Source organism: Acomys russatus, chromosome 18 (genome assembly GCF_903995435.1).
Source record: "Acomys russatus chromosome 18, mAcoRus1.1, whole genome shotgun sequence".
Classification (NCBI taxonomy): domain Eukaryota; kingdom Metazoa; phylum Chordata; class Mammalia; order Rodentia; family Muridae; genus Acomys; species Acomys russatus.
The window spans coordinates 57705665-57733277 of NC_067154.1; the positions used below are offsets into that span (position 1 = coordinate 57705665).

Here is a 27613-nt window from a genome sequence, read left to right on the forward strand (position 1 = left end):
CTGGACAATATTATAAATTATTTGAGGACAGGAGTTACATCTTATTCATTCTTAAATTCTGCAGAGGAAGTTGTTAGTATGCCACATATGGAAGAAACAGTACATTTCGCTTGGTTGAAATCACAGTGTGAAAACATAATGTGAGGGAGACTTCAGCAAAAAAAAAAGGGGGACAATAAATACCTTAACTCAGCTTGAAGGCACACTGATTTCTTCAAACATGGCATCAGTTAATGGGTCAATCTGAGTTGGACACCAGATAGACCCAAGGCCTGGTTGTTACCATTTTTGTGATTTGGAGCAAATCATTTATCTGTCTAAACTCAACCAACCAATATTCAAAATGAAAACCCTAATACAACTTATAGGTGGTTTAAACAGAACAATGGTACAGTATATGTATAGTGTTTAGCATGAAGCTCATCAAAGTAAAACTACTCCTGAACGTTAAGGCTCTCAATTGTTACTGAAAACAAGCATGATATGTAGATTCTGGAGACTTTTGGTACTGTCGTCTTAATTCACCCAGGACAGTCTGCAGGTTTAAACTTAGCTTGTAAGAGCAGAAAATAGTTACTATCTCCACATCATATTTGATCCCATGCATGCTTGATTATTTCCAATGAAGGGTCCCCACCTCCAGAGAGGTAGGGTCTAAATATATGTCTTTGGAGATGCCAAGGTTTTGGTGACTACATCAACTCAGTTCTAGTCTGGACCTCTTGTCTTTACCAAAGCAACAAGGGAATTTTGGTGGCCTCTGCCCTGTCCATATTATTCTTACTAGTTTGTTCTATGGGTAGATAGTTGGCTTCCTCCCATGTGATCTCTGAGAACAAAAGCAAAGGCTCACACTATTCACAAAACTTTATGAACTATTAATTTCTACAGCTTGTTTTCGAAGGAAAGGACCACATTCTTGGTGATTCTGGACTTTTCCTGTTTTCTCTGATTATTTTTTATACATTCAGACTTTTCATTCTACTCACAAATTCTCACATGCAGCAGGGCACCATGTAAATAGTGACCTCGAAACGCCTTGTGCTTTTTTTTTTTTTAATGTCTTCTCTGTGCAGAAAATTGGGGTATATACTATCACCGTCTGTAACAGAACCAGATTTTTTTCAGGGAAACAGCAGCCATGGTTTTCATAATGTGAACGTGCTTATTTGTAAGGAGAATATTGAAGAAAACTAATTTGCCCTTTCCTTCTTGGGAAAGGAGGTTCTAATTGTGTCTTTCCTTTCAGTGATAAAGGAAAACTCTTGATTCTCTCTAACCTTGGCGGACTTACCTAGAGACTTCCACTTGCTGGAAAAGGATGAAGAGACGTTTAATGTAGTCCGTGGAAGAATAGATTAGTGAAGCTCAGTTTAAGTGGACACTCAGTGTGTCCTTCAGAGCAAAGAAAGGAATCTATGCTTTGGACCTCATGGAAATCTTCTCACTTCTCCCTGCTTTGCAAGGAAGTCTTTGTAGATCCACACTTCTCACAGACAGGCTCCGCCCATTCTCACAGACAGGCTCTGCCCATTCTCATGAATGCACAGCCTCGTTCCTGCTTCTGGTCACTCGCTTTCCACTAAGAAACTCATGATCTGGCCTGACACTGAGGGAATCACAGCTACAGACAGCCTAACTGTGTGCCTGTAAAGAATTTGCCTCTGTGGGGAAAACTTCTACCTGAAGAGTTTGTTAATTTCCTTGGTGTAAATACCAACATTGTGGCTGGTTGCAAACCCAGGCATGATGTCACTTAGCACAGAGTGACACATGCACACAAACAGAGGAGAGAAAGAGAGAGAGAAAGAGGGGGGTGGGAGACAGAAACAGAGAGAATAATTTATGTAATTGTAAGTATATACAACTTAACTTTCAATGATCATATTTAGTGACTGATTTACAAAATTACTAGCAGTCCATCTATGAGCAGTGAGAACCTGTTCCAGGGCACCACTGCTGTTCTAGGCTGCTTCCTGGATTCTCTGTTTGGAGCCAATTTCTCCTTGAGGACGTTCTCATTACACTCAGAGCATTCTAATTCCCTGCTCTCTTGTCAGAACTCTCACAGAAGTGGGGATATGTCCAAAAGACATATCCATACCACTTAATTTTGACCAAAGTCACACTCACTATGTATTTGTTGAATCATAGAGTGGGTGACTGTGTCACAACCAGGCTGATATGATTCATGTATTTACCTATATCCTGCCAACTGACCTTAAAGAACTCCTTTTAACCTTATAAACAAAGAGCATGTTAAATAATCACTTAACCAGACAGAGAGAAGTTGATTTCTTTTCACTCCTTACGCTAAAATATGCTCCGTCCAATTCCTTGAAACTCTGCCTCGTGCTCATTTGGAAAAAATATCAAGACGTCCTGCAGTCTAAGGAATGTAAAAACTTTAAAAAAAAAAAAAGTTCCCAAGCCAATGGAAAGAATTTGTTTTTTATTGAAGAAAAGATTTTAAGAAGTACGCAACACATCTGACAGATATCCTGGAACCAAGCTGTTTAAGTGTTGGAAGTAAATTGTTTAAACCTTAAGATATACATGGCAGCCAGCTTTTGAAAACTCAAAGCCAGTAAAAAGTGACCCAAATAAAAACTGATGACTTGACTCAATTCAGAATCCTGAATTCTCTTAACAGGATGCTGAATACATCCAGGGACTTGGAACTGCCAGAGAAGTTGGCCAGGGAACCACGGGCAATCTATCTTCAAGGAAAGAAAAACATGAGTCAGGAGGGAAATAAAAGAAAGATGATGAGAGAGGAGAGGAGAGACAGGAGGGGCTGCGTAGAAGGAGAAAAGAGATTGTCTGAAATGATGGGGTAAAAAACCATCTTCTCGAAGAAGGCAGTCCATGGAAAGACTTGCCAGCACAAACAACAGTGAAAAGCTGGGAACTTGGGACATTTGTGTTATTAATATAATGATCTTAAATCAAAGAAAGAAATATTTATCAAAATCGTTAAGCTGTATTCAGGGACATGTCTCTTAAGAAATTAGCAGAAGCTGTGAGGAACCAGAAAAGAAGTATGCGTGAACTTAAACTCTAGAGAAAAGTTTGATTTGTTGGTGATATGTGACCCTTCTTGGTACTAACTCCGATGAAACATTTTTGGAAATATTTTAAGCTACTCAACATTTACCTACGCTCAATATCCTTATACAAACACATTTCAGTCGCCACTTCCACTTTGAAGAATTTGTTTTTGATTGTACATGTCTGTATGCATGCAGTACCAATAGAGGTCTGAAGAGGGCGTCAGATCCTCGGGAGCTGGACTTACAGATGGTTGTAATCTACCTGTGTGGGTGCTGGGAACAAAACGCAGATCCTTTGCTACAATAGTGTGAGTTCTTAATCACGGAGCCATCACTCCACAGCTACTACTGTCACATTGAGCAAAGGCCCTCAGCTGTGTGACAGCTGGGTGATATGGATGACTGCCAACAGAGACAAGATACAGCTGCAGTGATGAAGGGGTGTTGCTGGCCAGAACTGTGGCCAGACAATAACAATATTGGGATCGGCAGCTTTGTAGAGGGTCTCAGTTACCTACCACGTTGATGCCACTGACTCAGCTTTGAGCCCAGCCACAGTAACCCCTTCCATCCACTCAGGGTTCACTCTCTTTAGTTTTAGCTATCCACAGTCCATTGCTGTCTGAGAGGCTTAAACACTCTAGAAGCAACTAACTGATAAGTTTTAAATTGCACGTCATTGTAGACAGCACGGTGATGTTTTACACTGTCGCACTCCGTCGTGCCAGGGACGTGAATTAACCCTCTTCTCGGTTTATGGAGGTTGTGTATGACCTACCTGTTAGGTGCTTCACAGGCATCTTCATTATGGAGTGACTTGTCACCATTACAGGGCTCACATCCAAAGAACTCTTATTTTATTCAGAAATGGCCCCAAAGTACAAGACTGGTGATGCAAGCAATTTGAATATGCCAAAGATGAGCCATGAAGATCTTCTTTTAAGGGAGAAAAATGAAAAATACCATAGTTATATATGTAGACAAGAAATACTCCTGATGAGGTTCAGCGCTCTGAAGCACCTGGCACTCTGTATCACTCAGAGGACTGCTGTGGCCGTAGAGCCCGCGGCTCCTAGCTTAGTCTACCAACCAGAGAGCCAATTTGACTGTCCTGTAAGTGAGAGCTTCCATTTTAACTGCATTATCAGTTTTAATAAGTAACATCAAGTGATCAAGAACTAAAAGTTTTGGTTCTAGTTATTAATTTTAGTAGAGGTGTTTACTTAGCTCTGTTTTAACCTGACATAGTAAGTGGAGTAAAGGCCATAGCCATATTGTCCGTGTGAGTGCGTTGTTTTCTCTAGCGCTACAGGTGGAGGAAGAAACACTCATCCTGGGTGGGGAAGAGACACGGAGGAAGAAACACTCATCCTGGGCGGGGAAGAGACAATTGCCTTTGAGATAAGTGTGTAAAAGGTAGTGACGGGCCAGTCACGGACACTCAGTGTTTCTTTACTTTCCTATTTCTCCTCCTCATTGCAGATAAGCACATGCCAGGCAACTTTAACCAACACTTATTTATAGTTACTCCTTTCTGATTTTTTTTTAAAGCACGTCCTATGTTCTGGGAATACACAGGATCTGGACCACAGTGATAAGATATTTAAAATTCTATTCTTCGTGGAGTTTAAATTGTTCATTCACAGCTCTGTATAAGCCATGCATTTGGCTTGTTCTTCAGTACTGCTCTGAGTAATTATAGATTATGTCAGTTAAAATAATATAAGCTTATACCTCATTTTTCAGTGTATTCTCTAGGCATGATATTTTATCTTCAAAATGGCTTTAAAAATTGGGAAGCCATATTGTCCCAGTGTCATCCATGTTTAAGATGAAAGGCCAAAGCTGGTACTCCAAACACTTAGATTCTTATTAGTGACTGTTGCTATGGCCAGATTGTATTTGTCCACTCAACATTTATGTTGGAGTTAATGTCTGGAAGCTTTAGATGTAATTACTGAGATGCTCCTTATAAAGGAGACCTGAGGGGGCCTTTCGCCAGTTCATCTGCTAACTAAGGACAGTAGGTATCATCTGTGGATTGTCTGGTACCTGAACCTTATAGTTCACAGCCTCTAGAACTACAAACTTTTTTTGTTGTTGTTGTTGACGAATGACCCAGCTGAAGGTATTGGTTGCATTGCAGCACTTCAAATCTCCTGAACACGTGTCTGTTACCCCACATCTGTCTGTTGTGTAAATGACTGTCACACCTGGATCCATTACACACAGTCCTGTACGAACTTGACAGCTCTTTGTTTCCTTGGGCATAAATGTAATAGATTGAAATTCCCCAGTTAGTCTTCCAACAAGTAGTGACATCACTAACACTGTAATACAAATTAGAATCTAATAAATAAATAAAAGCAGTCTCAAAACATCAAGTCTGAGTAAGTTGAGGCATCATTAAGAGTTGCCTGTAATTAAGATAAAGCATCAGAGCTCCACTTGCAAATTTTAAAACAGAACTTGTTAACCATGGATTTTCTAACTTAGTAAAAACCCACTGAGAAGAAAGTGTGGCAGTGAGAATTTTTTCAAACACAGCCACTTACACAGACACTATCCACAAACCTTGCCTCTCAAGGTGCCAGTAATGACCTGGGTGAATGTGTAATCAAAGTAGCTAGGACAAGGCAGAGATCAAGAAGACAGGGAAACAGCTGTAAGTACCTCTGAAAAGGTGAGCAGTGTGTTTGTTTATGAGAAATATATAGATAGAGATGTAGATATAGATATATTTCAGTGTTCAAGTTCTAAATGTATTTAGAAACCCATGACTGAATGTCTACATACCTCTTACTACTGCTCCTCCCCCTCCTCCTCCCTCCTCCCTCTGCTCCTCCTCCTCCCTCTGTTCCTCCTCCTCCCTCTAGTCCTCCTCCCTATAAAACAATAAACCGACTCTTTGTTCAGCACTTTCCATCTTAATGTTAGTGTCTTTCATCTCAGAATGCCGATAGACTTCTGAGACATTATCTTTGTAATCCTCTTAAGGAGAGGATTCATGAAGCAGAGCGCTCCCAAAATCCACACGTCTTCTGAGTCTGCTAGGCAGGAAAGATGATTCCTTCGGAAAATCCACAGCATTTGTCTATGCTGAAGTTCCTGAATAAGCTCCAGAATTATCTAATTATCCCTCTGCACATCCCTTAGAGCGAATCAGGGAGAAGGGAGCACCGATGGTACTTATTAAAGGGATATGCCTAAACTATACGCCCCTTTAAGTGGAGTAGCCTGCAGTTGCCCCTTCCAGAAACTTGTTTTGTCTTTTTTAAAAACCTTAACTGAGAATGTAGTGGCAGCACCGATTTGAAGGCAATTCTATCCGAATCTCATTTCTCTTAGCAGGAAGGTCTGAACCACCCTCATCTTGGAGTGAAACTTCCTACAAATAACATCATGGACACATCGGAACACGCTGGCATGACGCCCCTGTGAACATTCCTAATTTAACACACGGGCTCTGATGCTTCTGACACATCTTTGAGCTCTTACACACAACATTGTGTGGGAAACACAGGCCAGGGCCTGGTGGTTTGACTCAGTGCATATAGGTGCTTGCTGCCCTTCCAAGGACCTGAATTTGACTCCCAACTCTCATTGGAAGTGCATTAGTGGGTTTAACTTCGGCTCCAAGGAATGCAGTGCCACCTTCTGGCCTTTGTGAGCACTGCACTCATGTGCATAAATCCACACACAGGAACATACACGAGTTGAAAAAAAAAATTAACATCTGGAAGAACCAAAGAAAGAGAGAAGAAAACACCACGCCAGGTGTTTTCTTGCTCACGTTTTTTTTTTCCACTAAGGTAAAACTTAGAGAAAGTATAAGTTATGGACTTTTGTACTTACATAATGATTTTTGGAGCACTTGCTTTCTAGATACTGGGCTGTACATTCCTACTTCATAGCTTACATCTTACCACAGCCAGTTTTTATGTGGTACTAATTATCCCTACTGAACAGAGGAGGAAGACGAGCTCATAGCGGTCACACTGTACACACACACACACACACACACACACACACACACACACACACACACGCTCTTCTCAGCTTTATCCGTCAGATACTTGTCTCTAGTTTCCCTTGATGAACTCAGGTTCAGGACTTGAGGAACCATCGCAGACTCTAAGTTTGATCTCCGGCCATGACCACTCGATCTACTCTCACTTAATTTCAGGCCTTGTCTATCATACGATAAATTCTCATCTGCTTCTTTTGTTCAAAATATAAAACACTGGGGTACCCAGGCTACACAGGCCCCTTATATTAACCTAGACTGAGCCCCCTGCCCCCCGTCCTCATATGGCTATTATAGCAAAGTTAGAAAGCAGGAATACTCCAAATTTATGTCCACTGATTCCATTTGTCACCCACCCCATGGCCCCTATAGTTTCTAAACACGTTTTCTAACTAATAGATTGCATGTTGTCTTGTCTACAGGCTAATATGGCAAACACTATAAACAAGGTGACCTCTATCAAGCGACAATGGTCATATCATCTCCCATCATAAACGCATCACGTCAGAGACTAGAGATTAGGGATCTGAAGGACACAAATACTCAAACAGCATGCATTAAATGGGAACCTGTGAGTTTTGCTCTGTGTGTTCTCAGCCGCAGGATAACATGTGCGTTTGCTTTTAACTGACTCTCTAGATGACACTGGTGCAGAAGTCTTCATGGTCCCCAAGAAGAAGAGATGAGCTGGTACTCAGGGGCCTCCTGGCACATGTTCTTAAGCCCAGGCTTAGGACATTCGCAAGAGAGGGCCTATGGTTCTGGTTTTCTACAAGGGGGTATTAGGTCTGTTTAGGGGCATTCAATTTTTGAGGTCCTTGTGAACAAGTTGTTATGAAAGTTCCCAGGAGAGTAAAAGGTTCAGTAACACCAACAGGAAAACATGAGCTTTTTTGGGGGGAGGGGAGTGGATCTTAGACCCAAAAATCTCTGCTTTGAAGCCACCCTCAGAATCTAAAGGAGGCAAAAGATTGGAAAGCTATTGAGTTATATTAGCTAGTCTGTGGCCTGTAGTTAACACACTGAAAAACCCCACCACCCTGTCCCCAGAATACATATATTCTTTCTGGAAATCCCAAACCCTGTGGTTTTAGCTGGGTCCCTTCAGTCAGTCTGGGACTTCCCTTCCTGAAGTGTGGTTAGAGGGACATTAACTCTTCAGTGCCCAGCCCTCTGAAATCACAGCAAAACCATGGCTATTGTTCCCCATTCTGTCTTTATACTTCTTAAAAATCAGCTGTCATTTTCAAAGCAATCCAAAATAGCTCACTCAACAAATCCCGGGGGGCTTTAGGAATGTTAGGGCCCTCCATCAGTGGTGACCTTGCTACAAGGAAGTGATTTAGGCACTGGGGAAGAAAAAGCCCACCATCTCTCAATCACACCGGTTGCACCATCAACTTCAGAAATTGTGAGAGAGGAGAAGAATCAATAGTGTGTTAAGACCTGCCTCCAAGAGCGCCAAGACAAAGTATCGCTGTGCTACAAAATGCTGAGTTGAAGGAGAAGTTTGAATGCACAAAAGAGAAATTAGTTGTAGTGGTGAAGGAAAATGAATTGTGTCTCAAGATGGAATTTGTCACTGGGAATGGCACTCAAGGGCTGTCTGTGTCCTTCAGTGGGATCACACAGTATGCAGGAAGAAAAATGACTCAAATTTAAAAACACAGAATCAAATAACAGGGGAATGAACACACTGTTCATATGCATATGCAGGTAAAGAATTAACTCACACAGTCGAGGAAAGTGTTTTTATTTAAATTAAAGCACAATTGTGCCACTTTCTCCTTTCCCTTTCCTCTCTCCAAGTCCTCAAAGATAGTCTTTGCTCTCAAATTCATGGTCTCTGAACCTTTTTTTTCTTCAATTCTTATCATATGTATTTTCCCCTAAATATATATGGTGTGTGTATATGTGTATATGTAACTACAACCTGCTTAGTCCATATAAGGTTACTTGCGTGCATACAATTTCAGGGCTATTTGGTATTGGATAATCAGCTGGAGCCTCTTTCTTGAGGAAGACTATTTGTCCCATTTGAGCATTCCTCAGTTGCCTGTAGGTTTGAGTGTGATTGGGGTCATATGATATTTCCACCTCCCATGTTAGCAGGTCTACTAGTGTCATTTTTACTTTGGAATGTGTTTAGATTTATGTTGTTGAAACTTCATTTCCCGGAGAATTTCCTGGCATTTCCAGGAGAGGAAATCTCAGAGTAGACTTCCTGTTCCTCTGGCTGTTACCATCTTTCCACCCTGTAAAATACTAATTAATAAATAAACAGTTTTCTTTAACTGCTCTTACTTCAAAAATAATAGACAGAGAGACTAGGGTTTATTTTATAAGCTTAAAGCATTGAAGCTGGGCAGGTATCAACCCTCTAAGCTATTTAGCTGTCTCTCAGCTACACAACCCAAGTTATTTGCCAATAAGTCATCCTTTCTGGGCTGGATCTGCTCCACCAGGCCTTGTCCTCCATCCTCCTCCTCCTCCTCCTCCTCCTCCTCCTCCTCCTCCTCCTCCTCCTCCTTCTCCTCCTCCATCATCTGCCCGTTCTCCTCGCTTCCATCCTTGATGTCCCCAAGCCCAGGAAGCTAAACTCCGCCTACCTCTCTTCTGCCCAGTCATAGGCTTCAGCATCTTTATTAGCCAATCAAGGATCTTCAGAGAAGATTCCTTACATCACATGGGGACAGGAGATGGTTCACATTCATACCAATGCCCATGGCAGGGCTGTAACCAGATCTCAGGCCACTAAAATCAGCACCTGAGAACAGTTCACAAGACTCTCCTCCTACACCGCCCTGCTGCTCTTCAGGGCTGTTCCTCAAGTCTTACATGAAAGAGTTGTGTTGCAGGTGAATCGATGAGACTGGGTACCAATCACTTTTTTTCTGTACTTTGATTAGTTGTCATTTTCTGTAACAGTCTCTATCTGTTGCAAAGAGTTTTCTTTGTTGATGGGTGAGGAGTACACTTACTTGTGGATATAAAGATAAATATATTTATAGCACATTAGATAGTATGCTAGGTTAATAAAGTGACTTCATGGCTTCACTAGTTCCTGGTAGCTAGCTAGGTTTCTAGTAGCAGGCATTGCCCTTTTAAAACTTATCTGGGAGAAAAATCATGTCCTATACACAAATGTTAGAAACATAAAGTTAAACTTGATTATGTTCTGGAAAGGGTTACTATGTGTACTAGTCAGGACACTCTAGAGGAAAAGAACCTATAGAATAAATGTATGTAAGAGTGGCTTACAGGCTGTGGTCCAGCTAGTCCAGCAATGGCTGTCTACCAGGGGTGGTCCAAGGATCCAGTAGTTGTTCAGTCCACAAGGCTGGATGTCAAAGCCGGTCTTCAGCATAGGCTAGAATCCCTAAGAAGTAGGCCCTAACGCCCCAGCACTTGGGAGGCAGAGGCAGGCAGATCTCTGAGTTCAAGGCCAGCCTGGTCTACAAAGCGAGTCTAGGACGGCCAAGGCTACGCAGAGAGAACCTGACTCAAAAAACAAAAACAAAACAAAATTAAAAAAAAAAAAAGAAAAAAAGAATGGGCTTGCTAGTGAGAGAGAGAGAGCAAGCAAGTACAGAGAGCAGTCTTTCTTCTTCCACATGCTTTATATAGGCTGCCTGCAGAGGCTATGGCCCACATTAAAAGTGGATCTCCCTACCTCAAAATATTAGGATTAAAAGTGGGTCTTCCCATTTCAAATGATTTAATTAAGGAAAGAAAAAAAAAAAAAAAACTCCCTCAGAAGCGTACCCAGCCACTTGAGTTTTGGTTAGTTCCAAATGTAGTAAAGTTGAGAACTAAGAGCAGACATCGCAATCTACTTCCTGTCAATTTGACTCACGATTGTGTCTCTTTATGCCCATACTCATCTTCCAAATGGAACAGCAGTGCCCAGGCCATGTTACACCAAACGTGCCATAACTATTCCTGTACAACCTCGAGCACATTATAAACTTCACAGTAGGTGGCAGAATCCCTTAGAGGTCGTTCTTTCACTTATCTAAAACTTAGATGTGTTAACCACTGATACTCTCTTAATTGATGTTACATCATACATTAAGTTGAAGGGAGGAAATGCAAGTATCTAAACAAACACATGCTTAACAAAATTCGTCCGAAACACTCACGTCGATTTATAATGATCATTTCTGCAGCTGGTCACATGGCCGTAGCTGGGGTTTCTAACTCCCTTCCTCTACCACCCTTCTGTATTTCCTGCACCTTCAGCAAGTGCCTCAGCAGCTCTTGGCTCTTTCCCTCGAAGAGTGACCCCACACCTTCATTTCTGAGGAGTCTGTGCCATCCTGCCTGGAGTATGTGGTCATAGTTTCCCACTGACTTTAATCACAGGGCATGGTAGCACTAAGAGATCTCTTGCACCCCAGACACAGTCTTTCTTACCTCCGTTGCTGAGAGGCGATCAAATTCCCCTTGGTAATCTGGGTCAGTCACCCCTCCTAGCACCATTTTTTCCTTTCATAGCCTGTTGGTTCTGGGCATCAGAAACCCAAAGCAGCCAGGGCGAGGTCTAAGCTTCCAGTCTAATGGGGTATTTGTTGTGACTCCAGGCAGAAGCACGCGTGTGCGCGTGCACACACACACACACACACACACACACACACACACACACACACACACACACCCCAAAACTTCTAGGCCAGCAAAAGACCTAGGGGTCAGGAAGCAAATATTTTCCAGTAGATCCCTAGGGGTGATGGTGAGCAGAACTGTTCCCTTTTCTCCACCTTGAGTCCTAGACCTGTGGGTCCTGGATGGGGAGCAACCATGCCATCTATTGGGTGCTAATTCAAAGCATATCCCATCTCCTGGAGAACCCTCCCCAGCCCTCCAGGCCGATGCCACCTAATTGGTGCTATATCTGTGTCTTGAAAAGGCTATTCCAGCTGACCTATAGTCCCAACACTCAGGAGGCAGAGTCAGGAGGATCGCTGTGAGTTCGAGGCCAGTCTGGCCTACAAAGCAAGTCTAGGATAGCCAGGGCTATAACACAGAAAAACCCTGTCTCAAAAAAACAAAAGAAAAAAAGAGAGAGAAAAGGTCATTCCATCTTCATCAGGCTAGCTGCTTCAGAATGGTGAGAAGTGTGGTAAGACCAGTGGGTCCCGTGAATGGGAGCCCAGTGTCAGACTTGTCTGGCTGTGAAGTGAGTCCTTTGCTCAGAAACAGTACTGTGTGGAGTACCTTGATGGTGGGTAAGGCATCCTGTAAGTTCGTGGATGGTGGTTTTAGCAGAGGCATTATGTGTAGGAAAGGCAGATCTATTAGTGGGATAATGATCTACTCCAGTGAAGACAAAGCATTGTCCTTTCCCCAGAGAAAGTGGTCCACTGTGGTCCTCAAAGTCACTGGCTGGTCACCCTGGGGAATGGTGCCATATCTAGTGCTCCGTGTTGGTCTGGCAGTCTCATGAGTCTGGTCTTGGCAGGTCTGGCATTCAGCAGCAGCTTTTGCAAGGCCAGCCTTGGTGAGCGAGAGTCCATGTTGTCAAGCCAAGGCATAACCTCCATCTCTGCCACCACAGCCACTTTGTTCATGTGCCCTTGGGCGATGACAGGGAGGGATGGCTGGGGAAAGAGGCTGGCTGCCCACAGAATGTGTCGGTTAATCTGCTTGATAGTAGAACTTCTCTGGTGAGGTCACCTTTCAAGGAACATTTACATGAGACACACATGTCTTTGAAGAGATCTGCCCACACACACTTCGTTCCCAGATGACACTCTCCCCAGTTTTCCAATCTTGCTCTTTCCAAGCCCTTTACCACCCATTGGCTCCAGCCCATGAATCAGTGAACAATCACACATCTGGACATTTCTCCTTCCAAACAAAATGCATGACCATAATACCCATGAAAGTGCTGCCCACCGTGGAGATTTCGTTTGCCAAGGTCGCCCCAAAGAGGAGGTATACTGCTCGGCTGTCCACTTCTGAGAGGTGCCTGCATAGCGTGCAGAGTCATCGGTACCCTGGGCCCCAGTATCCTCTTCCTCGTTCAAAAGACCTGATTAAAAATGGATCTGTTCAATCAAATTATTTAATTAAAAGAAAAAGAAAAAACCTTCCTCATAGGAGTTCCGAGCCACTTGGGTTTTAATTCATTCCAAATGTAGTCAAGTTGCTGGCCAAGGGCAGCCTTTTCACTGTGCTTCCTGAAAGCCTGGGAAAGGCATCAGCTCTTGATAAGTGGTGCAGAGGACAAAACATGTAGAAACATCGAAGGAAATGCTCCCATGCCAACCTGAGTGGAGTCACTGTGGAAAAAGATTGGCAGCTCAGTCCCTAAATTCATTACAATAAAATGTTTGATTTCCCACAGCAATCCTAACTGTGACAATGAACAGCTGTCAACAACAAAATTAGAGGGAAAATACCATTAGGTGGACCTCACCCACATTTGCTTGTCCTATTTCCACATCGTTGGCTCAGGAGAATATTTTGAAAAAATTCTTCCAGTGGAGGTTTTCCTTATTTGAAAGAGAGCCCTTCAAGTCATTTGATCTTGGTATGCTGCATATGAAATCTACTTTTCATATTAGATAATACAGATCCAATATGATTGTTTATTGAATGCCAAATCCAAGCATAGAAAAGAGTCTGGGGCACAATTGGTGTAGTCCTGAAACCATCCTATGACAAGAGTGTTAGTTTAATAGTTGGTTCCAGTACTGGCAGTAGCTGTGTTTCCCATATGGCCATGCAGACTGAATTGACAGATTCTGAATCCTAGTTCCTAAGGGAAACATGGGATTAGACGCTGCTGGTCAAAGTATGACTTGACAACCCAGCTGGAGCAGGCTGTGATCCGTTTTGGTTTAAGAAGCCTTATTTAAGATCTGTGTAGTTGATGAACATTGAACTCAGGAGACGAAACTCAGAGCTGAATGAAGGACATGTAAAGTGTGTGTTATCCTCCATGAGATGCACACTGCCTTCCTGGCGTCCGGCACACCCATCAGTGCATAAGCTCTGTCTACGCCAGAGACCTGTGTATACAGTGAAATCACAGCATGAGAAAGAACACGGCCTAAGCAGACCATGAGAAGGGCAATTCTTCAAGAGATGACATGGAAACCAGAATGCAGAAGGCCTTCATTCAATGTCCCCTGTGGACATGCATACGGGGCCACTCCCCCCCCCCCTACATTGTCTATATCAGTGCAAGTATTTGTGTACTGATTTTAAGGTTTACAAACACATTTTCAGAAAGACAATATGAAATCTATAGATAATGATGACAGTCCCTAGGCATTAAATAGTTGGTTGCTATGTTCATTAGGCAGTTCATTCCTGTTGGGGTCCACACAGCTTTACGTTTAAACAGTAAGAGGTAGAGAGATTTTTGGAAGTAAGATTTCCATACAGAATGTGAAGAGCGCTTCCGGACTATGAGTTTCATATCAGTTTCATAGTGACACTCGCTCTGGTCCTCCCAGGTCTTTCAGGGTTGTGGCCAGCCCAAACCTGCTCCGGCTCTGAGATCTGCTCGCTCAGCTCCAGAAAATTTCAACACCCGCTTTCGTCCCTACAACCCTGAGGAAAGACCCACAACCGCAGCAGGCACGAGCTTGGACCGGCTGGTGAGTACCGCGATCGATCGGTGACTCTGAAGGCCAGGGAAGCGTTCTCTGAAGGCCAGGGAAGCGTTCTCTGCGACCCGGGTCGTTTGCTCTGTAAGATCTAAAGTTGGCTGAAAAAGCCACCTCATTCTTGTATCTGCTCCTGTCCTCAATTAGAATTGTGGACAGGAAAAGATTCTTCCCCCTCCCCCTCTCTTAAATCATGGATTTCATTATTTAAGAGCTCTTGAAAGTGTTAACCCGCTAGTGCAGAGACGGACCTTCCAACTTCATATTTCTTCTGAAATATGACTTTGAAAGCCCAGCGGCTGGGTCTTCCAGAAGTATGATTACAGAAGCACATTTCTATTTCATCTGCTTCCTTCTCTGCTTTAAAGGGCTCTTATGTGATCATAGTATTCTGTCACTTTCTTATGATTTCTCAGGGGCCGAGTTTTCTGTTTGGAAAGTCTCTTTCATGATGTCCCAAATTAATGTTGTTGTGGTGGTAGGTTTTTTTTTTTTTTCCCTAAATGCCTTTTTAAAAAACTTGGGCCCCATTTAAATGTATGTCAGGGACTGGGTGCCTTTTATGTCAGAAAAATATATCTGGTGATGGCTACACATAATAAATACAGGTTTTAATGTGTGTATTTTTTTTAATGGAATAGAAACTAAGAGCTCCTAATTTCTAAGAAATATGGCCTGACCATTTCCAGTTCAATGTCTTCAACTCGTAATGCTATAAACAATTTATATACCTATGTTGTCAGTGCTGTGGATGCTGTTCTACCAATTATCTTGATGTAAAATTAACAGATAAAACCCTTGGGGTCATACGGCATTTGAACCAGGTCTGATTGTGTCATATAAACTCAATCTCGAGGGTTGTTGGTTGTGAAGTACTTTTATTAGTCAATGTTATGGATGGTTTTTATGGTTTTAGTTAAAACCCCTTCTCCAGCGTAGAACTCATAAGATTAAATTGGTTTTGTTTGGCCTTCATGTAAGTACATCTCAGTATATATATATATGTATCAAATCTCCTGAACAGCATAAAGGTCTGCCCGCTAAGTGTCAGAGTAAAAGGGTAGCTGTTCTTGTTAACTGCTAAATTATGTTTTGAATTTATTGCCCTTTATTAGCGAATACGAGTTTTGGGAAAGGAACCTTCTGAGCGATTGCTTCGGCCTCTTTCCCCTTGCTCACTCCTGCCCTCTAGTACATTTTCAAGGAAAATAGCTCCTATTTTTCTCTTAACCAGCTAGTTGTGCTGTGCCCACATCAGCTTGGCCGGCCTTTTCCAAGAACGCTGGTTCTCTTTAGAGAGCATTGTTTGGGTTCTACTTTACAAAGGCACCGTGTGTTCTTCAAGCAGAAACATTTGGTGGATATAGATTTGATTTCACTTTAGTAGTGTGAACTCCAGCATTAGAGGAGGTAAGGTCCTACCAGATTTCTGCCAAGGGATACAATGTGAGATGAATCTGTTTTAGACATCTCATGTACAAAATTGTGCCCACAAAGCAGGAGTGTCGTTTTACACAGATCAAAAATCTCCTACAAGAGCAAACCTGCTGTTGTCTTCTCACCACAGTAGGTGACTTAGGGAGTATTATACACTTAAACTGCATTAAATTTGGATACTACATGGATATCTATGACAATCAATTGATAGTCCCCTGAATATCAATTTCCTTTGAAACAGAGAAGCATCCCCTTGGACAAGTAAACACAGGCCCTTAAGTGGGAAAAAAACAAAATATGAACAAAACAAAAACCAAACCCTGCCATCCCCCCAATATTATTGCAATAAGACACAACCTAAATAAAATACAGCACTGACAATATTCATGGTATGTTCAAAGTCTGACAGACATGAAAGCTGAAATTCTAACCTTTAAAAAACAAAGTCAAGAGCTGCACGTGGTGGCACACATCTTTAATCCCAGCACTCGGGAGACAGAGGCAGGCAGATTGCTGTGAGTTCAAGGCCAGCCTGGTCTACAAAGTGAGTCTAGGACAGCCAAGGCTACACAGAGAGACTCTGTCTCAAAAAAACAAAAAACAAAGACAAAAACAAGACAAAAAAAAAACAAAACAAACACCAAACAAACTTCACTGTGTAACCTTTAAAATGCAACCACCCAAAAAAGTCTTGAAAGCTGTTTATAGCAAACTGGTTGAAGACATTCTATTTTATGTCTCTGAAAATAGTTTCAATCATTTTTTAGACAATAAATGACAATGGTAAAGGCCCTACTCATACGCAAAACACAGGGCCAGCCCCAGAACATGCTATCAACCCAGGAGCTAAATTTACTGTACAATGTTCTCCACCAGCAAAAATTACCGACTTCTTCCTAGGTGTGGCGTCAGACTGTGTGCCTGAGAACTGCAGCCCTGAGATTCTGATCTCTTTTCAAACTGAGAACTAGCCATTTGCAAGTCACAGCCAGCCTCCTTCCAGTGTGTTCCCCTCCATTCCTAAAATCGAACAGTCCCACATCAAAGGATGTTCTACCAAAATTATTCCTAAGACATAGAGGCTGGGCCCCAAGCTCACAATGGAGGCTCGCTCCCTTTGCAGCCCCTGGCTTCTCCCCAAGGCCTTTCCCTTTTGAGGCATGCTTGCCTTCTCAGCAGAGGTGCAGCTGTCACAGGTGGTCTTTCATGGACCTGTTCAAGAAGCAGCCCTGTGTGTTCTCCAAATGGGTCTGTTCTCTATTACAGCCCACCCCCACTATTTATAAACAAAGTCTGTGGTACCTACTCCTGTCTTAGTTTTGCCCTGAAAAGATGTTTCCTGAATATTCATAAGAAGCGTGTGTCCCAGAAAAGGAGGATAATTGGAAAAGGTTTCTCTGTTTCAGCAGAGAAAAGTGCTCTAAAAGCCAACATCAACAGAATTCTCCACTTACTCCACCCTGTTTGCCTAAATGAAAATAACTGCATTCTGACACTCCCTCTTGGAGGGTGGCTTCTTGGCACCTTTTAAATTAGTGCCTGTGGTATTGACTCTGGGATCTGTTGGTAATGTTCTTATGTCAGTTATTGTAAACTGTGTTTTTACGTGAACTGGTAATTAAGGGGTTTGTGTTAGAAATAAAAGCCCCAATCCCTTCATGAGGAGCTTATGCATTCTCCCATCACAAGGAGACATTTCCATTTTGTTCTTTCAAAGTTGTGTGGGCCTAAAAATGCTGTTGACAGTAGCCAGCAGCCTTCAAACTTGCTACCCTCAAGTCATACTTTCTTTTCCAAAACCAGATGAGTGTGCTTCTGTAAATTCAGCCACTGACAGAAAACTAGCTGTGGGGGAAGTATCAGAGTCCTTGCTGCCAGCAGCAGCATTTTACTGAGGATGCCAAGGCCATCAGCTGATGTCGTTGACAGACTGGCCTCACCCCCATATCTCACCCCAGCCGTTCCCCCATCCCCACATGCTGCAAAAGGTTTCCAGTTAACTGGGCCAGAGGTCATTATTTGCTCTCCGAAAGGAACTGGTTCTCTTCTCCATATCTTAAATTTATCCTCTGCGGATTCTCCTGAATACTTTGGTGTAAGGCTGTGAGTCTAGACAGTCCCCACTCACTGGAAACATCAGGTGCAAAACGAAATCAGCACAAAGTCTCTGGAGTTCTTGGGTCTGAGGCATGAGGGGTTGGGCATTGTCCTCCTGAAAGGCAATTAGATAAAGAGCTCAGAAAATTAGAGCACGGTGTGCTTGCTCCTGAGCACTCAGGCAGGGACTGTCTATTACTTACAGCAGCTTTTTCATTAGGGCAAATCTGAACTCTAAATTAGAGCCCTTGGAGGAATGTGGTTTATAAAAGTCAATCTTAAAAAAAAAAAAAAAAGATTTGGGAGTTAACTTATAAAGTTGTGATGATTTAATCCAAAGTAACTCCAGTAAGTATCTCACATTGTCCTGTTGTCAAGATTTCCCAATTAGTGCCCAAGTCACTAGGAATGTGGGTGGGGTGGCTTGAATGTCAACTGGTTAATGAACCTATCTATGCGTTATGCCTATGCTATGCCATGATGTATAAAATAATCTCTTCCTGTTTTTCTTTTGAATTTGTCTTCCTCTTGCTTCCCAGAGGACTGTGTGGAGGACCATGCAGCATAGTGTAAGCACTGGTCTTATTCTTTCATTCATTCCGTTTGTCTGGAACATCCCTGAGAAATGCCAGCTCCCCTCTCCCCCTTCCCCCTACTCTGGGATCAGCTGACCACTGTGCAAGGCCAACTTGCTTACCAGTTCCCTCTCTGTCTGGTATTTACGCGTTCAGAACTGTTTTTGGTATTCTTTCTGTACGGCAAGGTTTTCAATCTGATCTTCATGGAACGCTACCTCATTTGGTGGCTGATTTGAATTCTATTTCAATGTTCAGACTATTGTCATCTGCCTGAAAAACTAGCTCAACTCGATAGCTATCGAAGGCCTTTTCTTCTTCTGCTGAGAGAATAATTATCTCCTAATAATAAAAACAAACCAGCATCGGCTCTCGTGCACAAGGAGCTAATTTTTCCATTAGCAGGGACATTGAGGGTAGTTTATGGCATGAACTGTTTTCCATGCGTGCATTTTGTTGTTCCTATTTTGAGTGCACTGGGTGGGTTGTTTTGGTTTGGTTTGGTTGTTTGCTGTTTGGGATTTGTGGGAGAGGACTGGATATTGTCTTACCTGAAAGCGGCCTGCATGGGGCTGAGGGAACTCTAGGTTACCTTGACTGTTTCCAATAACTAAAACATTATCTAACGCAGTGTTGAGAACACTACTGCATGATGGTAACATCCCTTCCCAAGGACCTATGTGTATCCTTAAGCCAGGAGTGTGGTGCACGCTTACAACTCCAGTTTAAAACCAGCCGGGGCTACCTAGAGAGTCCAAGGGCAGCCCAGGCTGTATAGCCTGTCTGAAACAAAGCAAAGCAGCACTCACAAAGACTTGCATACTACCTAGGACCATAAAGGAGGCACTTGGCACTGGAGGAGTATACTGACTCAGTAAGCACTTCCGTCTCCATCACAAAATGGTGTTCTGTATCCCCCTCCATCACTGGTACTGTGTGAAAGCGCTCCTTTAAAATTCATTTGTTTCAAAAAGAACTTGTCTGTGTTGAGTAGCCACGCATCCGCAGTTACAAATCCTAGCCCAGGGCACTCTGGATGAGATAAGAGGACCCAGATCTAGAACGCAAACATTCTAGAGGGGAGGACCTAGAGGAAGAGATAGGAAGCCAGAGGCCTGAGGGAAGGGGAGGGGAGGGGAGGGAAGGGGAGGGGAGGGGAGGAGAGGGGTGCTGATGTCCAACAGAGGTATAGAGGAGAAATTGTGGCTGGGCAACGCTTTCTGTTAGTGTGGTCAAATGATCAGCCACGGTAGCTGCAGTAGTCAGGTGGTACATACCTCCTCTTCCCTATATGTCACCTCAGCATCTCCAGCTTTTCCAACTAATGAGCCAGTGTGACCTTCTCCGTGGATGGCTACCATGACCTTGTAACTTCACCTCCCTTCAGTGCACTAGGATGGAGCACTCACATTAGCACCCCGTCTCTGCTGGACCTCCCTTCTCTACTGTCACCAAGCATTAAAACCCCAAATTCTATTTTTGATAGGATTTTCCCCAAAAAAAAAAAAAAAATCACACCTGTATCACAACTCTAGCATGTATGTAGAGGGCCTAGGTCCCTCCCATGCCTCCTTCTCTACTTGGAAATTCAGTTGCTGGGAGCCCCGATGTACTCAGCTGAATTGATTCTGTAGGGTTTTTTATTCTGGTGTCCTTGTCCCATCTGGCTCCTACAATCCTTGTCCCCCTTCTTTCACAGGATTCCCTAGCTCTGCCTAATGTTTGGCTCTGGGTCACTGCATCTGTTTCCATCAGCCTTTCTGGTGACAATTGGGCTAGGCACCAGTCTATATGTATAGCAGAATATCATTAGAAATGCCTTCATTTCATTGACATTTTTATTTTGTATTATTATTACTATTGTTGTTGTTGTTGCTGCTGCTGCCAATCAAGCTTGGTCTCTGGGCTGTCCACCCTTGCAGATTTTTGGGAGTTTCCGTTGCACTAGGTTTCTAGCTCACCTCAGAGTGTCCCTCAGTTCCAGTGTTGGCCTCCTTAGGGGACTCCTAACAGTGGGAGCAGGAGCTGTCCCTGACTCTTTGGCCAGCTTTGGCTTTTTAGCCCATTTTCCTCAGGTTGCCTAGTCCAGCCTTACTACAAGGGGAGATGCCTGGTCTTATTGGAACTTGTTATGCCGTGTTTGGTTGAAATTCATGAGAGATCTGACCTTTTCTGAAGAGAAATGGAGGCAGAGTGGGGAGGGAGGGGCGGTAAATGGAGGCTGTGGAGATAGACTGGGAAGAAAGCAGGGAGGGGAAACTGTGGTCAAGATGTAAAATAAAATCGTAATAATAAAAATGTAAAAAAAAAAAACAGCTGCATCATCTTCAATTCATTGGTATGTTAGCAGAAGCAAATTTGTTTTTAATAATACCACATTCAGGCTTAAGCACAACACGTATCAAGATAACGCACTTTGGGGCTGGGAAGGTTCTCGGTGCTGGCTTAGTATTCAAGGTTCATGCTCCAGCAATGGGGGGAGGGGCGTGGGAGTACTTTAATTTTTTAAATTATTGCCTTGAAAAAAGTGGATGTGGCAACAAATGTTGAGTTGGGAACTTGGGTTTTGTGTGTGTGTGTGTGTGTGTGTTTGGTTGGTTGGTCTAGTGGCTAATACTATTTTCAGAGTAAAATGCAACTCTTAAAAAATATTCTCCCATGCGTCTCTGGAATCGTTTGGTATGATTTAGGAAGCCCGGGTTGTAAGGATTGGGCAGCAGTAGCTCATTTCAAATTGTCATGGCACTTCATTGCCACCTCAAAGGAGCCTGTGTCCATTGAGCTCTGCCACTTTGTATTTCAAAAGGGTGTCAGGCTGGATTTGAGGGGGGGGGGGCTGGAAAGATGACTCAGTGGTTAAGAGCACTGACTGCTCTTGCAGAGGTCCTGAGTTCAATTCCCAGCAACCACATGGTGGCTCACAACCATCTATAATGTGACCGGATGCATACTGTATACATAATAAATAAAGTTTTAAAAAAAGAAATACACCCTTTTAATAAGTGAGCAAGAGATTAAAAAAAAAAAGAAACCCTTTTATTTTTCTAGAGGTTCAGCCCTTCTGTTTAGGTTGGAACTGATCCTTCCACAGTCTCTCCCAACACACACACACACACACACACACACACACACACACACACACACACACTCACACATACATGCCCACTCACATTCACACACTCACTCACACTCACACTCACTCACACACACACTCACACGCTCACATACACTCACACACTCACTCATACACACACTCACTCACACACACACTCACATACACTCACACACACATACATGTCACTCACATTCACATACTCACACTCACTCACACTCACACACACTCACACACACTCACTCATACACACACACTCACACACACACACACTCACATACACTCACTCACACACACACACTCACCCATCCACCCTTCTGTCCTTGCTTAGGCTGAATAAGAAAAAGTAACCACCCTAGCAACACAAAACCAGATTCTCTACTTTAATTAGTTTCCTAAAGATAAATGGGTCAAAGTTAGATTGGCTTCCAGTCTGGGCTGCAGCTGAATAAATTATGCCCCATTCACCCCAGCAAACAAACCGCTACCTGCTCATGAGCTGCCCTGTCTTGCCTGAACCTGCTTTATCTGTTTGCTATAAAGCCCCACTGAGACACCCCAGTTTCCTTTCCACCCTTGGTAATAACAGCAGCAAAATGCAGTGTGCCTTCAAAGCCAGGAGAAAATAAAAATACATGAAAGCCACCCGACCCGACGTCGTCAGTATGCTCCTTGCTGCTCTACGGGCAACATGCGCAGCGGGAGGCTGCAGGGATCGCCTTCTCCGCTTAGGAGCTCTGCACTTGATTGGGCCCAAGTGGGGACTCTCAGAAGACACCCATAAAAAGGCGTGAGTTATCTCCACGATAGGCTGCTGATTCTGTGGGTGTGAAGGATGCACAAATCTAACTCAATGGTAAGCGCTGCTGGAAAGCACCGCTCCCGCCGTGGATTCTGCAGCTCCTACCAACAGATGCTACATTGTTTTCACCTCCTTAGGAAGTAATTCTGTCAGGCACATCAAAGAATAGTGAAAACAGCTGGGTTTCACTGGATAGGCTTGCACACCACCAGTTCAGAGGAACTTCCTGGGCGACGCTGCGTACATAGTCCCCATCACTGCTTTAAAGACCTTTCCAGAGAGTCCTGGGGATCCTGACAGAAATTAAAAACATGCTACAAGTTTTAAAGGAGGAAACCTTTTGCACAGTTTTTATTCAGTTTGAGTGGTCTAAAGTCAGTCTTGAGGTAATCTACAAAAAAAAAAAAAATCCTCTTCAGCGCTGAGTTAAACACTCCTGCAGCTTCATACGCACTTCAGCAAAAGCCTTGGTGATCGTCACGCCGTGTATAGGAAACGCTCCATGTTCAGACTCAAATAGGACTATTACAGATTCAGGTCTATTTGATAGGATGTCAATACGTTTACTTTTTTTCTTCAGACTTTAAACTTTTTTTTTTTTTTTAGCATTCCTAGGCTTCAGCTGAAACCCGAACAGATTCATTCTTTCCTTCCCATCAATCCCCACATGTGTGTATTGAGTTCTCCCCTGTTGCAGAGCACTCTATAAAGCTCCTTGCCACAAAGATCTACTTCTCTGTGAGGAGTTAGTGCGGGTGTCATCAAAAAGCAAGGGTTACTGCTCACCAAAGACATTGTATTTCCTTTCAGTTAGACACTCTGTCTCCTTCGGGGAATGGTAGCTAGGATAGAGTTTCCTAAACCATTAGCACACAGTAAATAGGAATTTGATTTCATAATCTAGGATAAACTACACCAAACAAATGAAGAAGGAATATTAACAAATGAATAATCACTGACAGGATATGCAAATTGAATACCATTAAACATCTGTAGCGTCCTTGTCATGGGCTGTGTCTAATAGCTCATTTTCTCTTTTATACACAATATAACTTTCTGCCCAAATCTTGAGCAAATGGAATGGGAACTTTGCTGTCAGTTATAAACTAGTCAGATGAAAAGTCCATCTGCCCACTCGTTTACAGGATCTTCCTTTATCAAGAAATGAAATTGGTATTTTAGTGAATTGATCCAAGAATCCCGACAAGCAAGCCACACCAAACTGCTTAAATTAAAAATATTTGTTCATGTGGCACATCAGTTGACGTGGGCCTTTTATTAAATATTGCCCTGCTTCCAGACCTTTTTCTTGTCATGGAAAACCTGCAGTGATTTTTCTTCCACGCTGTCGGAGACATTTGCTCCACAACTCCCCAATGTGATGTTCATGCTTATGAGAGAGAACGGAAGAAATGGGATATTTCATAACTACCAGTTCTGATATATATATATACATATATATATATATATATATATATATATATATATATATATATATATTTGCTGTATAATCAATCAGCTCTTAACTGACTCCGGGGCCCATAGGATATATTTTAAAGCATTGGGAATTTGGCTATTCCCATAACATACTTGGACACTCTTATTACTGCTGGCAATAAACCCCAGGCATAAACATTGTAGAGAAAAACCAAATGAAAAGAAGCCCACTCGAGTGAAAATTGACTTCCCTTCATAAATGTTAAAGGTGGAGAGGTATCTGCAATATGTGATAATCCTATTACTTAGGCTCACTCATGGTCATTAGCATCAAAAGCCTGGCTCCACAGGTATTTTCTTTCAACCAAAAGACTGGCCAAGCTATGAGAAGATGTAAGCCAGGTGGACAGGAAATAAATGAGCAAGGAGCAGGGCCAATCCGCCATCTTGCTAGTTGACAAACCTTGGAGGAGGAGATGTTTGCACACGTGTGCTGTCTTTAGACTAGATAGCAGCACCACACTGATCTGGATAAGCCAATCAGAGGCAAAGCTGGATCTAAGAAGAGCCCCACAATGGTGTGCAGTCAAACAGGCTGATTCTTACTCATGCCAGGTGCCACTGTGGATTGACTAATGGGCTGCAGCACCCTTCCTCCAGGACTCCGGGTGACAGAGAAGCTGTTGGCTAGAGCTTCCTATGTCACAATGATTGGAGAACTTGGCCATGTTTAGCCTTTTACATCTCCACCTAGAAGGAGCTCATCACCTGGTGCACATCTAATTGGCCAAAGTGAGTCATGTGACCAGGGCAGCCTTCCCGAAGTCAGGGATGGATATTGATGTGTATGTGACACAGATAGAAAATAGAATGATGGTGTTGTCAAGATTTTATTCTTCTAAAGAGTGAAAATTTTAAAAAGAAAAATCAGCCTGAGTGAGAAAAGAGCCTCAGAGGCTTCACCGAGCAGCTGATGAACACAGGCGCAGAGACCCACAGCCAAACATCAGGCAGAACTCAAGGAATCCTGTGGAGGAGTGGGAAGGAGGATTGGAAAAGCAGAGGGTCAAGGACACCATAAGAAAACTTGCAAAGCCAACTGGGCCTAGAAGGGCTCACAGAGACCAAACCACCAACCAGAGAGCATCAGAAAAGAATTCATTGTTTAAGATTTTCATACAATCATAATGTGATCAAGACCATTCGCTGCTCCTTCCCTCCAACTTCCCCCCTCTCCTCAGTCAAGATGTTTAAACTAACCATCTACTACACACGTACAGAGTAATCAGTCATTTGCTCATTCCAGGAGTATTTGTTGGCTCTCACATGGCAGAGTCAGAGTTCACAACACCTTGGAAAATGATAGCACAACTAACTATCCTTTAAGTAAGAGCACACCATAGAAACTGGTGGGCAGTGGACATAAGTCGCTTGTAGAGGGCTCTGTCTTTCCAAGCAGGTACCAATCTTGAGTTCAGTTTCCAGTGTTGACAGAAGTAAATAGTGTGTGCACTGCCCAGGACAGCAGCATCTCTGTCTCCATCCCACAGATGTTCTTGCATCCACTGCTTATGACGTTCATCTGAACTGTGAATTCAGTCCCAAGTCAACCACAGCATAGACATTGCATCCAAATCCGACATCAGTGTCTCAAAGAAGGCTGTAAAAGTTACTGCCAATGAGTTAGGAGAAAAGGTGGCAAAGAGAAACAGAATGAGCCAAGACATTTTTATTACTGGCATTAAACATGTTTTGGATCCAGACAATGCATATTTTCAATGCAGCTTCCACGTCGCAGCCTTAAAGTACCCGTCTGTTATGACTTTGTGTCATGTTTGCTTAGGCAAAGCAGTGTCTCTGCTCCTCGCCTTTCTGGGTCAAACTTCTTGGAGCACATCAAATCGTGCCCCGTTCTCGGTCTTTCATACCTCATTATTTAGGATTACCAAGAAGCTGTGCTCTGGAGCCCGCCCTTGCGTCCCCTTGTACTATCGGCTTGCTCTGAGCAATGTTCATGAAGGAGAACGCTCTTCACAGGTCAAGCAGAGAAATTGCTGCAACTGACAGGAACAGCAAGCACATCGGTTGCAACGAAAAGTCTAGGGAATGTGTGTGTGTCTTCGGCTTCTGCATGGAGCCATTTGCAAAATCCGAGAGCTTTCACTCTACTGGGAGAAAAATTACGAGACAAATTCATAAATTATTTATGTGTAATGAAGCGGGAAACCGATGACTTTGTAAATTTTATTCTAAGGGATTTTTTGACCTCCGAAAACTTCCCCAAAGGAGCTGCCTTTGTTTCTGTGAAACAGACTCATCTCTTCGCTTGAAAAGATGAGTGCTTCCTGGGTTTCTTTTTTCTAGTTCCCTGAGAGCTAGGGAAAGGGGCCTGCACAGGAGCAGCCCTGGGAATGAATCAGACAGCAGACTGCTTTAATTGATCTCATAGAAAGTACCAAGACCAAGAGGCTGTCTGTAGAAAAAGACACATACCCAATAAAATGTTTCCCATTACTTGGGAAAATGAATGCTTCTGTTTACAACTTCTCTCAATTATAAACTCTTTATTTATTTTGTTTTACTCAGGATATACTAAGAATTCTGAATCTGATTACTTTTTTCATTAATCTGGAAATTTCAAAGTCATTATCTTTTCAAATATTGTTTCAACCTACTTCATTTTCCTTCCTTGATCCTCCTTCATAAGATATGGCACATGATATGTAATTTTCTGTTTAATGCATCTCTGTGCATGATGTGATTGTTGGTTTATAGTGTTTATTTCTTCCTTTCAAATGTGCTAGCTTTAGCGGCTTGCTGCTTCTCAAACTTAGATTCTACTTTTCCCAGTTTGAATACATTCATTTTATACTCAGATTTATACTCTGAATGAAGAATTTACTGATCTTGCCTAGCATTCCTTTGTATTCCAACTGTGTGTGTGTGTGTGTGTGTGAGAGTGTGTGTGTGTGTGAGAGTGTGTGTGTGTGTGAGAGTGTGTGTGTGAGAGTGTGTGTGTGAGAGTGTGTGTGTGCGTGTGTATTCATATTCCTTCAATATCAGTAGGAATTCTCTTTTGGCGTGTGTTGATGGTTCTTGCTCACCCTGAAGATTCCCCGTTTAGACTCCTACTAGTGTTGACTGGGGCAATGATACAGGCTAACCACATAAAGCCTTACTTTAATCTCTGCCCTTTATTCAACCTTCAAATGGGTGAAAGGCACACACAAACCCAAGGAACCCTTGAGCTGGTGTTCTGATGTCACCAGCCGTGTGAACTTCTCAGCTCCATGGTCCTGCTCTGGCACCAGCCTCATCAACTTCAGCTCAGGGTTATGTTCTGCTGGGCAATGCATAGTAAGCACTTCTATGCCTGCAGCTGCAAATATCCCCCATGCACCACGCAACACTTTGTGTCAGCCAGAATTCTGGACCTCGTGGGCTGGTGCTCAGT

General features: G+C 43.0%; 1 protein-coding gene across 2 annotated transcripts in view; it reads left to right on the forward strand.

The window, feature by feature from the left end:
• The window catches only part of Gpc6 (glypican 6), a 1044456-nt gene that overhangs the window by 949106 nt on the left and 67737 nt on the right, over positions 1–27613 (forward strand). Inside the window, exons 6-7 of one of the 2 annotated variants that reach the window (XM_051160960.1) lie at positions 14547–14690; positions 18773–18802. In XM_051160960.1, the coding sequence (XP_051016917.1) occupies positions 14547–14690; positions 18773–18802 (174 nt within the window). The remainder of the gene's footprint in view (positions 1–14546; positions 14691–18772; positions 18803–27613) is intronic. The other variant, XM_051160961.1, reaches the window with a different exon arrangement.